The sequence below is a fragment of the Cervus canadensis genome, chromosome 19 (assembly GCF_019320065.1).
Source record: "Cervus canadensis isolate Bull #8, Minnesota chromosome 19, ASM1932006v1, whole genome shotgun sequence".
NCBI classification, from domain to species: domain Eukaryota; kingdom Metazoa; phylum Chordata; class Mammalia; order Artiodactyla; family Cervidae; genus Cervus; species Cervus canadensis.
Window position 1 is genome coordinate 33928777 of NC_057404.1, and position 14687 is coordinate 33943463.

A 14687-nucleotide genomic window follows, 5' to 3' on the forward strand; every position below is an offset into this window, starting at 1 on the left:
TGGACAGGGAAGTCTGGCATGCTACAGTCCCGTGGGCTCACAGTCAGACACAACTGAGCGACTGAACAGAACTGAACTGATGCCTCATGTATTTCCTGTTAATTTCTGATAACTTATGATAGGCACTCTAGCAAAAGTTTGGGTTCAGATACATCTGTCTAATTTTTCAGCTATATTCCAAGAAGGGATTGAGAACAAGGAGGTGTGTGGCAGGAGAGACTGGGCAATATAAGATAAAATTAATTGTCTAGGGAACTCGGGGAAATTTAAACTGATAGAGATGGTATATGTATACTAACTCGGCACTTAACCCTGTTATCCCTTGCACTGTATAGTTTAATCTCATTCACTAATAGAGCTGCTTAATGAATAGTAAATATATGCCACGCATTTTTTCAGCTATCAAGAACCTTAAACATAAAGAATATATTACCTGTGTTTCTGGTCAAGTATCTTGCTATTGCCAGACTCTGGTGAAGTTTCAGTCCGTCAACTTCCAAAATGGGGATTTTGCCAAATGGAAGAGCTTAAAAAAAAATAAGCAAATAATCAACTTCCAGAACAAAATCAAGTCATAATACTTTTGTTTTACTGATAATTGTGGAAACAAAGCATGAGAGTAACATTGCAGAATTCTTGAATATTTATTCTGTAAGGGATATTATCAGTTACTCAGTCCTGGCCGACTCTTTGTGACCCCATGGACTGAGCCCAGCACCAGGCTCCACTGTCCATGGAATTCTCTAGGCAAGAATACTAGAGTGGATTGCATTTCCTTCTCCACGGGATCGTACCAACCCAGGGATCAAACCCAGGTCTCTTACATTGCAGGCAAGTTCTTTACCAGGGAGCTACCAGGGAGCCTGTCTAGGGCAGGGTCACCAACCTCTAATCCTGGTGACCAGAGTTGATGTAATGATAATAGAAATAAAGTGCACAATAAATGCACTCGAAGCACCCCAAATCCATCACCACCCCCACCCTGGTCTATAGAAAAATTGTCTTCCTCAATCTAGTCCCTGGTTGGGGGCTGCTGCTCTAGTGGAATCTCTACATTTCGCAAGTTAAAACAAACAAAAAAAAGACAGCCTTCAGAATGGGAGAAAATAATAGCAAATGAAGAAACAGACAAAGGATTAATCTCAAAAATATACAAGCAACTCCTGAAGCTCAATTCCAGAAAAATAAATGACCCACTCAAAAAATGGGCCAAAGAACTAAACAGACATTTCTCCAAAGAAGACAGACAGATGGCTAACAAACACATGAAAAGATTCTCAACATCACTCATTATCAGAGAAATGCAAATCAAAACCTCAATGAGGTACCATTATACGCCAGTCAGGATGGCTGCTATCCAAAAGTCTACAAGCAATAAATGCTGGAGAGGGTGTGGAGAAAAGGGAACCCTCTTACACTGTTGGTGGGAATGCAAACTAGTACAGCCACTATGGAGAACAGTGTGGAGATTCCTTAAAAAACTGGAAATAGAACTGCCATATGACCCAGCAATACCACTTCTGGGCATACACACCGAGGAAACCAGATCTGAAAGAGACACACGCACCCCAATGTTCATCGCAGCACTGTTTATAATAGCCAGGACATGGAAGCAACCTAGATGCCCATCAGCAGATGAATGGATAAGGAAGCTGTGGTACATATACACAAGGGGATATTTACTCAGCCATGAAAAAAAAAATTCATTTGAATCAGTTCTAATGAGGTGGATGAAACTGGAACCCATTATACAGAGTGAAGTAAGCCAGAAAGATAAAGACCAATACAGTATACTAATGCATATATATGGAATTTAGAAAGATGGTAACGATAACCCTATATGCAAGACAGAAAAAGGGACACAGATGTATAGAACAGACTTTTGGACTCTGCCAAGGTCCAGCCCTGGCAGGACCAGGAATACCCAAGGGATGAGTGGCGTCAGCGAGGAAGAAGACAGACAGACAGACACAGGAGGTTGCGTTGAAGAGGTAACTTTTTTTTTATTTTTAGGATAGCTCAGTTTTTATAGAATGAATGTTACCTCCCCCTTAAGTCACCACATATTACATCAGATATTGGTTTGTGCTTCCATCAATATTTTTTTGTCCATGTTTTTCCCCTAAGCATTCATCTAGAACATTTCCGATTACAGGGTTTATACTTAAATGTCCCATACGTAGTCTTCTTGCCTCAATGGCCTAACATTCTCACTCTAACAAAAACAATGTTCCACAAATCTCAGGTATAGTGTAAATTCTTTGGACAATAAAACAATACATGGGAAGGGTCACAGTAACATATTTGACATTTCTGAAAATAGTACCGTGAGAAAAACCTGATATTTTTCTTTACCTGAAACCACAAAATCTCAATTTACAACGATTAACTATTGAACAGCAAAAACACCTCTAAAGCAGCAAAACACCTCTATTAATAGTAAGATAATGGCAGTAAAACTGGTTAATATAAATCTTCTATTAAAATCCTATATACCCCATTTTCTAATTTTACAAAAATGCCCATAATGTCCCATGTTGTTTAAAGAAAGGGAAACAATGAACAAATAGCAGCAAGGAAATAGCAATAGTGAAAACCCTTTCAACCAAGGAGCAAGTAAACTAAAGCAGTATATCTACTTCTAAATCTAAATACCTCTACTCTTTTCTATTCTAGAACATTATAATCTTTTAAGCAAGCAGCCAAACTATACCTGTGGCCTTTTCTTTTGACTTAATGTTTATGGTCGTGTCCTGAGCCAGAGCAATCTTGAGCATTTCCAAAAAGGCTTGGACTTTTCCAGCAAGGCCTTATTACTATATATTATCATTTCCAAAAATTAATAGAAAGCCCAACAACAGTAAGACAGAAGGAAGAAAGGGACATACCGGGCCCCTGGGACAACCTCGAGAGGAAGAGCTGCCTTGCAGATTCCTTTCTCGTCCCGTGACCTTGTCCCCGGGACAACCTCGAGGGGAAGAGCTGCCTTGCAGGTTCCTTTCTCATCCCGGCAGCTCCGGAGGGGACATATTGGGCCCCCGGGGCAGCCCCATGTGAGGAAGAGCTGCCTTGCAGGTTCCTCTCTCGTCCCATGACCTTGTCATGGACTGGGTGCATCCCGGCGGCTCCCAGCAGGACTCTATGGGAGAAGGCGAGGGTGGGATGATCTGAGAGAACAGCATCGAAACATGTATACTATCAATTGTGAAACAGATCACCAGTCCAGGTTGGATGCATGAGACAAGTGCTTGGGGCTGGTGCACTGGGATGACCCAGAGGGATGGGATAGTGAGGGAGGTGGGAGGGGAGTTCAGGATGGGGAACACATGTAAACACATGTAAATCTATGGCTGAGTCATGTCAATGTATGGCAAAAACCACTACAATATTGTAAAGTAATTAGCCTCTAACTAATAAAAATAATTGGGAAAAAACAAAAAAGAAAACCCAAAAAACTTGTTAGAAAAAGAAGCTGGCTCACAGATACAGAGGACAAACAAGTGGTTACCAGTGGAGAGAGGAAAGAGGGGACAGGCAATATAGGGGTGGAGAAGTAAGAGGGACAAAGTATTATGTATAAGATGAGCTACAAGGATATATTGTACAACATGGGGAATATAACCAATATTTTATAATAACCATAAATGGACTATAACATTTAAAAATTGTGGATCACTATATTGTACATCTGAAACTTCTATTGTATGGCAACTATACTTCAAATTTTTTTTAAAAGAGGGAAAAATGAGTTGTTAGAAGAACTGCTATAGAGTTACTGACAGAACTGGGTCTAAAATCCAGGTTTACATCAATGCTTATATATATTACCTCACATACTTACTATGTAACTTTTTAAAAAAAACTTCTCTTTTAAAGTCTCATTAATTTTTCAGTCCTCTGAGATTATATTAATTATTCTTTAAAACCATAGTCTGAGGAATATGGAGTGTTTGATAATTGAGTTATGGTTAGGAATTTAGCCAAACTCTGATTCTGATGAGGGACTTTGAAGTATATAGTAAGGCAACAAGCATATTTGTACAAATATAGAACAGGCTCAGAGAAGGTGTATTAATATTTCTCTGTAAATCCTACTTTGTTTTCTTATCTGAACTTATTATATTTTTTCAGAAAGTAATTTGTTATTCTTTATTATAGAAATATCCTAAGTTGAAGATAAAAATTCTACCATATAATTATAACCATTTTAATATTTTAATTGCTTTCCCATATACATATAAATTGGAGTAGGAAATGGCAACCCCCTCCAGTATTCTTGCCTGGAAAATTCCATGGACAGAGGAGACTAGGAGGCTACAGTTAGTGGGGTTGCAGAGTTGGAAACGACTGAGCAACTAAACACACATGCATACATTTAAATATAGAATCATAATGTATATAATGTTTGTAAACCACTTTTTTTTTTCATTTGATGATACCTTTCCTTTTTTCTTTTTTTTAACTTCCTTTTTTCCCTGCTTGTCTGCACCGTGCAGCCTGGGGGAATTTTAAATCTTTCTAAATCAATAAAGCACCATCTTTTGAACAGCATGCACTTTGCCATATGAATTAATCACAGTTTTCCCAACCTGTGCCTTGCTTGCTCAGTTGCTTCAGTCATGTCTGATTCTACAGCCCTAAGGACTGTAGCCTGCCAGGTTCCTCTGTCCATGGCAAGAATACTGGCAGTGGGATGCCATTTCCTCCAGCAGGGGATCTTCTCGACCCAGGGACTGAACCATCATCTCCTGTATTGCAGCTGGATTGTTTACCACTGAGCCACCTTAGGTTTGGACATAAAATTATTTTGGAGTGAGGGAAAAGAATAAAGTGCCTCTTATAATCTCACGACCCTAACTTGACTGCTAGCATCAGCCTTCGAGTGTCTTTCATGTGCACTGGATAGTGAAAGATGAACTACAGTTCATACCGAGAATAAAAACCTCTTTGAATACTTACCTAATTAAGCATGACTCCTACTGTTCTAGGTGTTTGAGAGACTCGGTGAGCAAAACAAAGTCCCAAATAAAGCTGACACAAATTGTGATGCCTTATCTGAAGCATACTATGTGATGAAGAGTAAATAACATGCCTAGCATTTGTGGGGTTGCTTCCCTTGTGCTAGTCATTGCACTAAATACTGAACATGCCCATTAGGTCTTCAGGTACTTACAACAGCTCTGTGAAGTAGGTATTAACTACCAACTCATTTTACAAATGAGGAAAAGTTATATAAAAAGCCCAGATCACACACCTGCTAAAGGTGAGATCCAAACTGAGATCAGTTGGAACTCTTGCTCAGCTGTTTTTGGTTCTAAGAGCCATGTTTTGAGAAAGATATTAAAAATCAGAGCAAACCCAGAGGATAGTATCCAAGTTAGAAAGGGGTCTGAGAATCACATTATATGAAGATTGGCTGAAGAACTTCACACTGTTCACTTGAAGGAGAGAACAAACTAAGTGGAACATAAATGCTGTCTCCAATATGGCACAACTATCAAGTGGAAAGAAAAATGCTACTTATTCTAACTATCTCTAAAATGCAGAACCAGAACCCAAAAGAATTCTGTTTCCAAAAAGAAATTTTTAAAGGGCAGATTTTAACTCAAGATCAAGAATAATTATTTTCCTGTTGGAACTATTAACAGTGGAATGTGTTTTCTTATGAGATGGTAAGCATTCAGCTACTGGAAGCCTTTGAGCCAAGCTTGGGATGATTGCCAACAGTTGGAATACAGGGCTGCATCTAACAAGAAGAAATTTAAGAAGACAAATACGAAGTCCTTTATTTGGTTCCAGAAAAAAAATAATTTCAGGGTGGTGGAGTTGTAACTTAACAGGAACACCTGTCAAAAAGCTTTAAGAGATTTAGTGATGCTGAACATAAAGCCTCAGTGTGCTATAGCTGCCAAAATAGCTACTGTGATCTTGGTAAAATGTCTTAGAAAAATGTCTCAACTTGTGCCAGGAGTGATGGTCCCCGTCTACTGTGTGCTGGTCTTATGCCTGGAACATTGTGTTTCCCCATAGGTGCCGCACGTAAAATAGAGTCTAGCAGGGGCTTGTTCTACTTGGGTGGTGAGGAGACCCAAACCAGCGGGAATAAATAAATAAATCTCCTCTTCAGGAAGAGGAGACAGTTGTCCCTTGAACCTATACGTGATTGCATGTCTCAGATAGTCTATAGGAATCAGTGTCTAAATAAAGAAGTAAAGTCAGGGAAGGTTGGACTTAATTTCACAATGATCAGAGAAACAATCAAGGAAGTTCCAAAAGTTGATATCTAAACAGAGATACACGCGCATGAGTTACCTAGGGACTCAGTTCTGATTCAGCCAAAGACAGTCTTTATCTTCAGAGCATTTTCATTGAACTGACTACACAGCAATGGCTTTTTCTCTACGATGTTTTAAAGATTCTAAATTTCTTCAAATAATCAAATGTGAGAGAGAAAAAAAAATTGTCCTCCCTGATTAAAATGGTAATTCCAAGACCAATATGTGAAAGCCATATGGAGATCATCTCAGTTTTGTATAAGGAAGTTTCTTTTAAAAGTTTTCCTCCCCTCTACTTTCTGTTCTCCCTTCCCAGGATTTCATGGAAATGTTGCACCTCCTAAACTGACTGATTCTCAATTGTCCTTATCTTTTTTCTCTTATTTTTCATTTTTTCCCTATTGTGTTTTCTGGAAGATTTACTTATTTTTCATCATTTTATTTGTCTGTTTGTATCAGGCATTAACTGAAGAAAATTTTGTCTCTGAACATTCCTTTTAGATTGTATAGAGTTATCTTCTCTTTTCTCTGAGGATGGTACATTTTTTTTTCCCATTTATTTTTTATTAGTTGGAGGCTAATTACTTTACAATATTGTAGTGGTTTTTGTCATACATTGACATGAATCAGCCATGGATTTACATGTATTCCCCATCCCGATGGTACATTTTTTAAAGTTGTTTTCTTTCTACACTATCTTGGCATCTTCAGAGATGAAAACAGTTTCCATCCCCTACTTCAGAGATGGATTGATAGTTCTAAGGTTCTTCCTACCCCCTTTGCCAGTGGCTGGTTCAGAAATGGACACATGGGCCAGCTTGAGCCAGTGAGACATGAGAGGTTTGCTGAGGTCCCCTGGGAAAGTTTTTCTTCCTTCTCCTGGGAACACTTAAGGGAGCAGTGTTAAGCTTTCTCCTATAACCTCTCAAGATTGCTGCTCAACTGCCAGGCTGGAATTGCAGCAAACATATTGTTACCAGCTGCATGAATCAGCCAACACACTGAGGGGGAAAACTGAATAAAGCCATCCTTGGAAACCTGGCCTTCTGGATTTTCAGTTATGTGATACAATTTATGTCCTTGTTTTTTAAGCCATTTGGTTTTCTGCTAAAGCAGCTTATCTGATCCATTGTCCAAATGCTATTGATAGCTGAGCAAGCCCAGTCAATTCCAATGGTCAAAAGTTTAACTTCTCTATTCCTCCATTTCAGCTCTTCTGATAGAGCTTTATGCTCAATTATTTTGATCTGCTCCCTCTGTCAAGTGTGTGATTTCACTGCAAATAGGGAATTTTCTGGGTCACATAGCATTTATTTAACTTGCCTGAACTGCTGTTTCTTAATGTAAAGCTACATAAGATCTAAAAACTTTGATATTTTTCTTTTCCCCGAGGAGAGACAAAAGGTTCTAGAAACATTTCCTCTTCGTACATTTCCATCAACAACATTTATGCTACTTACTTGACTTGATTTCAGGCCAATCAGCTTGTTCTATTCTGTGGTCTTCATATTTTATGTCCAAATATGCAAATATGTAACGAATAATTTCTGCTCTCCCCCTCATATTAAAATAAATGAGTTTGTAGTTTGGCATGGTGTGATTCTGGAAAGAGTGAAATAGAGGAATTATTTTAACAGCTCTTTAGAGATGTTTCAACATTTTTCTTGAAGGACTTTTTGAAAAATTTATGGCATCGTCTTGAGATAACCAGAGACATTAGAGGATATTTCAAAACCAGAATTATAAATCATTATCTTAATAACATATGGGGAAGATTTAATAGAAATAAGATCCTCTCTTTAAGAACTAGCTGGAACATTTCAGTGAAATAACCAAATCCAGGTTTTATTTATAAAAAGATATCAGAGAGTAAACTTTGGAGAATGGAGTCAAAAACTTTGCATTTTAGGATTTTTTTTTCCTTCTCCCTTTAGACACTTGTAATGAATGGTGTTTGACATCTGCTTTGTTGTTTGCTTTGGTGACACAGCTGAGTTTGTGGGGACAGCTGGGTAAGGATTGCAAGGGCAGGGTACACACAAGAGGCATGTAAACCAGCATGTCAATTTGTCGTCCCCTTTCTTCCCTCCCCCGTTGCTTTTTCCTGAAGGAAGGGAAGACTAGGGGAAATACTGCTCTCTTCTCTTACTGCATCCATGCTGCTGAGTTCTATTGTGTTGCTTCCACAAACAAACAGACCCCATATTGGGGACCTCTTTTGGGATGGGATGATGGTGAGCATATGTCTTTATTCCCTCTGCAGAGGAGCTAAGAAAGACACAAATGTTTCTTACATTTCAGGAAGTTTGCTCAAATAGGCTATATTGGTTAGATGGAGGTCATCATAATTTTGTGAGTTTTTTGTGATTTGTACAATTTCATTTCTATTGTCTGTAAACATTTAGTAATTTTAAGCACTAATAGTAGAATGTATTGCCATCTTATAATGATTAGGCAACTGAAACACATTTTCATGTGAAGTTCCATTCTTCCACATAGTTTCTGTGTGCGTCTGGGTGAGTCAACATAGTAGTATCTCCAAATTTCAAAGTCCACTTTTTATAAATAGAGATACTAATATGGATGTGAAGATTTAATGAGGTAACACATGTAAAGCGTTTAGCACAGGGCTGGACGCTGAATTTTTAGCTGTTAGTAACTTTGAATTCATTCTACTCAAGAATGAACACCATGATTACAACACACAAAAATTTAATTAAATAAAAATAATAAATAGCATTTATTTATTTAAAGTGCCGAGCTTAAATAGTTTATTCTCTACTCAGGAAGTCTTTCAGAGATATTAATGGAATATTAGATAAAAAGTTGGCTGAATTTGGAATGCAAAGTTCCATCTGAAATCACTCCACATAAAAGATAAAACACAGATCATAAAAATCTAGATTGCCTAGCTCACATCCCGAGTACATGTGATCTCGTGTCTCTCTGTGGGGATGCTGATGGGGAATAACTATCTGACTGTTTATCTAGACCCCCTCCAGATCCAGGAAACAGTGACGGCAATTCCTAGTGAATCTATTTCTCTAGGCCCAGGTTTTTTCATACCTAGATGCTGTGGAGGTGGCGCTCCTTATAAGAGACAGAGTCATAACAGTCTGTGTCCTGTCCACATCCATTAGCTAGCCTAGTCCCCACCCAGGTGAAATGTGGGACATACCACACATCAGTATGCGGGAATGTTCCCTAAAGAATTCACTAGAGTAAACTAATGAAAATTCCAAGGTTTACAGCCCCAGATTCCTTTGGGATGAGGATCCTATATATATATTTCCTATATATGCATATAGGAAATCCACATTTGGGGCACTAAATGAAGTGCCCATCAGAACAATGAGGTTGTTTTCCAAGTTTCTTGGAAATATTGAGCTTAGCAATAGTGGAAAAGATATGAGAACAAAAAAAATAGTGGATAAAAATGTAAAGTAATACATTTCCTTCTGAAAAAACATTTTACATAATCAAAATAAAGGGTCCACTTTTATGCAGGATACAAAATGTAATTGTTAGGATTCCTTGGTCTATTTGTTTAAAATCTCAAAAGAACAAAAATAGCTTTCAGAGCGGAATTGTTGTTCTTAATTGGAGTTTTTATTTGAAAAGCATTTCATGTTGGGGTCCTTTAATGGACTGGAACCTGGTGCTCCGGAGTTGATGATAAGAAAGTGAAAGAAGGAAAGAGGCTAATATTCCCTGGGTTACGCAGGCGGCTTCCGTGCTCCAGGGAATCAGCCAGAAATAGAGAAGGACATGGGGACCCAAGTCTGGTGGAACACGGGTGCTTTATTGAATTCTGTGTTGGTATATATACCGTATTACAAGGTAGCTTCTAAAGATAAAGATCAAAAGACCAGGCTTTACAAGTTACCAAGGAAACAAGGAGCAATAGAGGCCATAAGGCCAAAAGGCAATCCAAATCAAGAGAGGGTCATAGGTAATCCCTTTCACTATATGGAAAGGGTAATGAAGGAAATCCTATGCAAGCATCCCATCTCTATGATCTCAGTCCAGGGAGTGGCTTGCCACTCCTCTTGCTCCTGACAGGGACTAATAAGGAACAGAGGGCTCAAGAGAGATAGAAACAGCACACAGGAATCCTACTGTTAAAACATTCCCTGACAATTCCCCCTATTTTATTATATTTGTAAAAAAGGTCCTGACCATTTGAGTTTGTTTAGTTTTAACAATTTTTGCAGAAAGGCAACGGTAAACAACAAATAAAATTGCCAAGACAATCACCAGAGTTACAGTTCCAGACCCGATGCTGTGGGGGATGCTTGTCAGGGAATGTTTAACCGTAGGATTCCTGTGTGCTGTTTCCTATCTCTCTTGAGTCCTCTGTTTGAGCATCGTTTTAAGGTGAGTTTGAGGTCAGCCAGTCCTCTTTATAGACCAGTCCAGTGTAGGGACCTTTGGAAGTAGGAGTTAGTCCAAGAGTCAATTTTCCTTCAATATCAAATTTAGATTTACACTCTTTGGCCCAATGCATTCCCCTACGGCAGTGGGGGCAGACTTTTGGAGGTTTTTTATTAGCTTTCTTAGGGCAAGCCCTTTTTTAAATGGTTCTTATCCTCATGTATAAAACATCCCTCATTTCCCTTTTTAAAGCAAGCAGCCATTGTTTCAGCTAGCATTTGCATTTTTTGAGTTTCTGATCCTAGATTGCAGCAAGCCTTCAAATAATCAATAATAGTGCCTGTCTCACGAATTGGGGCTATAGCCTTTTGACATTCCTGATTTGCATTTTCATTAGCAAGTAATTTCTCTAGTTGCCTTTTAGCTTCTCCTCCGATTACAGTACAGGAAATAATAGTTTCTAATCTAGCTAAAAAAAAAATCTAGTTTCTAATCCAGCATGTTTCATTAGGTCCTTGCAATATTTTAGTGTAGCTACCTGTAGGTTCCCCTTGAGGAGTAATTCTATCCCAAGCTTCAAGGACCACTGTTTTTAATTGTTCATGCAACAAAGGAGGGCATTGTATTTGAGCTTCTATAGCGTCAAATTGTCCGGTGCCAGTTAACATTTCAAAAGTAATTTGGTTTTGGGGAGCACCAACTCTAGCGTTTTTGTCAGCATGATCTCTGGCTATATCTTGAAACCACATTGTCCATTGAAGATATTCTCCTGGTTTAAGGAGAGCTTTTATTAAAGTTCGCCAATCAGAGAGAATAAAGGTTCCAATAGAAGACACCATAGCATTTAGAATTTCTCTAGTAAAAGACGAATGTGGACCATACATAGTTACAGCCTTTTTCATTTGTTGCATGTGAAAAAGGCTAACACCATCATATTAAGGTATTATTTGCCCGTGAGCATTAGCATTTCTTAAAACTGGGAAGGTGGACAAACCACTGGCTTCAGAGACTTGTGACTGCAAAGCCAGCAATTCAAAGAGCCTCTGTCACGAAGGAGAGTGAGTAGGTAGCAATTTTTTGCAAATATGAGTTTGTGCTAAGGACTTATCATTATTATCTAGAAAAGTATTGCCAGTTTTGGTGTCACAAAGTGTCTCAGGAGAGTCGTCAGAATCATTAGGTTCAAGAAAAAGAGAGATTTTTGGATTCACGCCTGTTGGCAGAGGAGGAGCATTTGGAGCAGCCAGGGCAGGGCTTGTAGGAAAATTCTGAAATATTTTATGTTGTTCTAATTGAGCCTTTTGTAAAGTTTCATCATCTAATTCATATTCATGTAATAAGCATTCTGTCTGTTGTCGAATATCAGGAGGGCTAGAATTGCCTTGAAATGGCAGAATTACAGCTTTAATGAGAACCCACAGGGGCCAGAAATCAATTAGAATATTTTTTCCCTGTCTGACGGTTCATTCAACTTTCTCTTTGACTCGGTGCCAAATTTCTAAATCAAAACTGCCTTCACCAGGGAACCAGGGATTATGTTCAACTATTGTTTGAAGGCAAGCCTCTACCCATTGGTACGAAACCAACAGTCCCTGAACTTTAAATAAATGATGAAGTAAAGTAGAAAAGTGAGGGAGCTTTCCAGCCATTTGACCCATGTCCTTATACTTACCAGCTTCAATAGGCCCTGAGTCACTCCATCTGAAGTGCCGCGTATACCAGGCCCCTGTTCCGGCGCCCCTTGTTGGAGGTCCTTTAATGGACCAGAACCTGGTGGTCTGGAGTTGATGATAAGAAAGTGAAAGAAGGAAAGAGGCTAATATTCCCTGGGTTATGCAGTCGGCTTCCGCACTCCAGGGAATCAGCCAGAAATAGAGAGGGAAAGAGAGAGAGAGAGAAGGACACAGGGACCCAAGTCTCTGGTGGAACAAGAGTGCTTTATTGAATTCTGTGTGAGTATATGTACCGTATTACAAGGTAGCTTCTAAAGATAAAGATCAAAAGACCAGGCTTTAAAGTTACCAAGGGAACAAGAAGCAATAGAGGCCATAAGGCCAAAAGGCAATCCATATCAAAAGGGGGTCATAGGTAATCCCTTTCACCACATGGAAAGGGTAATGAAGGAAATCCTATGCAAGCATCCCATCTCTATGATCTCAGTCCAGGGAGTGGCTTGCCACTCCTCTTGCTCCTGACAGGGACTAATAAGGAATAGAGGGCTCAAGAGAGATAGGAAACAGCACACAGAAATCCTACTGTTAAACATTCCCTGACAATTTCATGCTATTTTAATTGATTTTTATGCTATTGGTCAATGCTCCTGAGGAAATTATGAATTTCTTATAAACATTATATGTGTATATAGATTCATATCTGTCCATAGGATCAACATTTTAAATTAAATATAATCTTCTCTCATTTGGTCAAATATCACATAATTCTGCATGAAAATGAGGGGGTTGTTGTTAATTCTGCAAAGTCAAACTATTTTGTATTTAATTCAAGTAAAGAAGACATTTAAAAATTCCTAGCATGAATTGGTAGCTGTCTATATTTCTCTGCAAATATATCTTTAAATCTAAAACTTGGCACAGGCCCATGAACATCTGACAAATGCTTATCTTGCTTTCAAGAACATCCTTTCAACAGTCATAACTCATTAATGAAGCTTTACTTGAACATCACATTTCTGTAGTTACTTGCATAGTTATATTTTCTACCAAGCAAAAGTCTGGTTTCTTAATTTTTACAGTTATAAAACTCCAAACTTGAAGACTTTTATTTTTTAAGATATATGTGCACGTTTTATAACACAAAACCAATAAGTACTAAAGATAAAAACTGTTGGAAGCATATATTGACTCTAAAAATCCTTTCTATATCTTATAAGCTTTTGCATAAAAGCTAACAGGAGGAATTCCAAGTAAATGTTTTCGTGGCCAATGAAAACATAAGGAAATTTACAATAAAATCTAAAGTAGAAAAACATATTTTTTCCCTGATAGCATTTAGCAGTATATCTGTAACAATAATCTCCCTTTGCTAAAGCCTTTATTTCATAAGGATAATGAACTAGAAGGATGAACTTAAAACACATCCCTCCCATCCCCACCACGGGATGCAGTGAGGATCAAGTTCAGGGTAGAGGAGGTGATGGAAGGGAGTGAGTGGTTCTGGAGTGACCCAACCACTTACTATCTGAATGGCCTTGGGCAAGTCAGTGTTCCTGGCTTTACTTTCCTAACCTGTAAGATGGCGATGAAAATACTGTGTGTAAAGTACCAAGATCAAACAAGTTAATCTTAAATCACCACTGAATACTCATTGGAATTACTGATGCTGAAGCTGAACTCCACCTGATGTGAACAGCTGACTTATTGGGAAAGACCCTGATGCTAGGAAAGATTGAGGGCAGGAGAAGAAGGGGATGACAGAGAATGAGATGGTTGGATGGCATCACCAATTCCATGGACGTGAACTTGGGCAAACTCTGGGAGATGGTGAGGGACAGGGAAGCCAGGTGTGCTGTAGTCCATGGGGTTGCAAAGAGTTGGACACAACTTGGTTACTGAACAACAAAAGTACTAATAGAGTGCTCAGTACATAGTATTTATTGAAAAAGAAAAGAAAAAGGAGGAGGGTGAGAAGGGGTAAGAGAGAGAGGGATGGTTCCCCCTAGCAGAGGGGAAGAGTCCAGCTTTGTTTGATTCAATTGGACTCAAATCCTCCAGATCGTGTTCTTTGGTAAAACCTATTCTGCTACAGGGACATAAAAAGTGAAAGTTACATAAAAAGAAGATACAAAGTTAGAATCAAGAGTGAGAGAAACTTTGCCTGGACCAAATGAACAGAAATGAAACGCAGTGAACAGGATCTGGAATTCTGCTAGCGGCATTAGGCAGCCTAGACCTTAGCTTTTTTCAGAATGAAAAAGTGAATGCTTAGTCACTCAGTCATGTCCGACTCTTTGCGACCCCATAGACTGTAGCCAGCCAGACTCCTCTGTCCATGGAATTCTCCAGGCAAGAATACTGGAGT

The 14687-nt window shown here is 38.8% G+C and overlaps 1 protein-coding gene across 3 annotated transcripts in view; it reads right to left on the reverse strand.

Moving 5' to 3' along the window:
• HPGDS (hematopoietic prostaglandin D synthase) overlaps positions 1 to 14687 on the reverse strand; it is a 28232-nt gene that overhangs the window by 11864 nt on the left and 1681 nt on the right. For 2 of the 3 annotated variants that reach the window (XM_043438718.1, XM_043438716.1), the window contains exons 2-3: positions 7736 to 7877; positions 434 to 526 (exon numbers count right to left, since the gene is read on the reverse strand). In XM_043438718.1, coding sequence (XP_043294653.1) covers positions 434 to 526; positions 7736 to 7868 — 226 coding nt within the window. In that variant the 5' untranslated portion in view covers positions 7869 to 7877. Of the gene's footprint in view, positions 1 to 433; positions 527 to 7735; positions 7878 to 12321; positions 12378 to 14687 lie in introns of those variants that run through there. The other variant, XM_043438717.1, reaches the window with a different exon arrangement.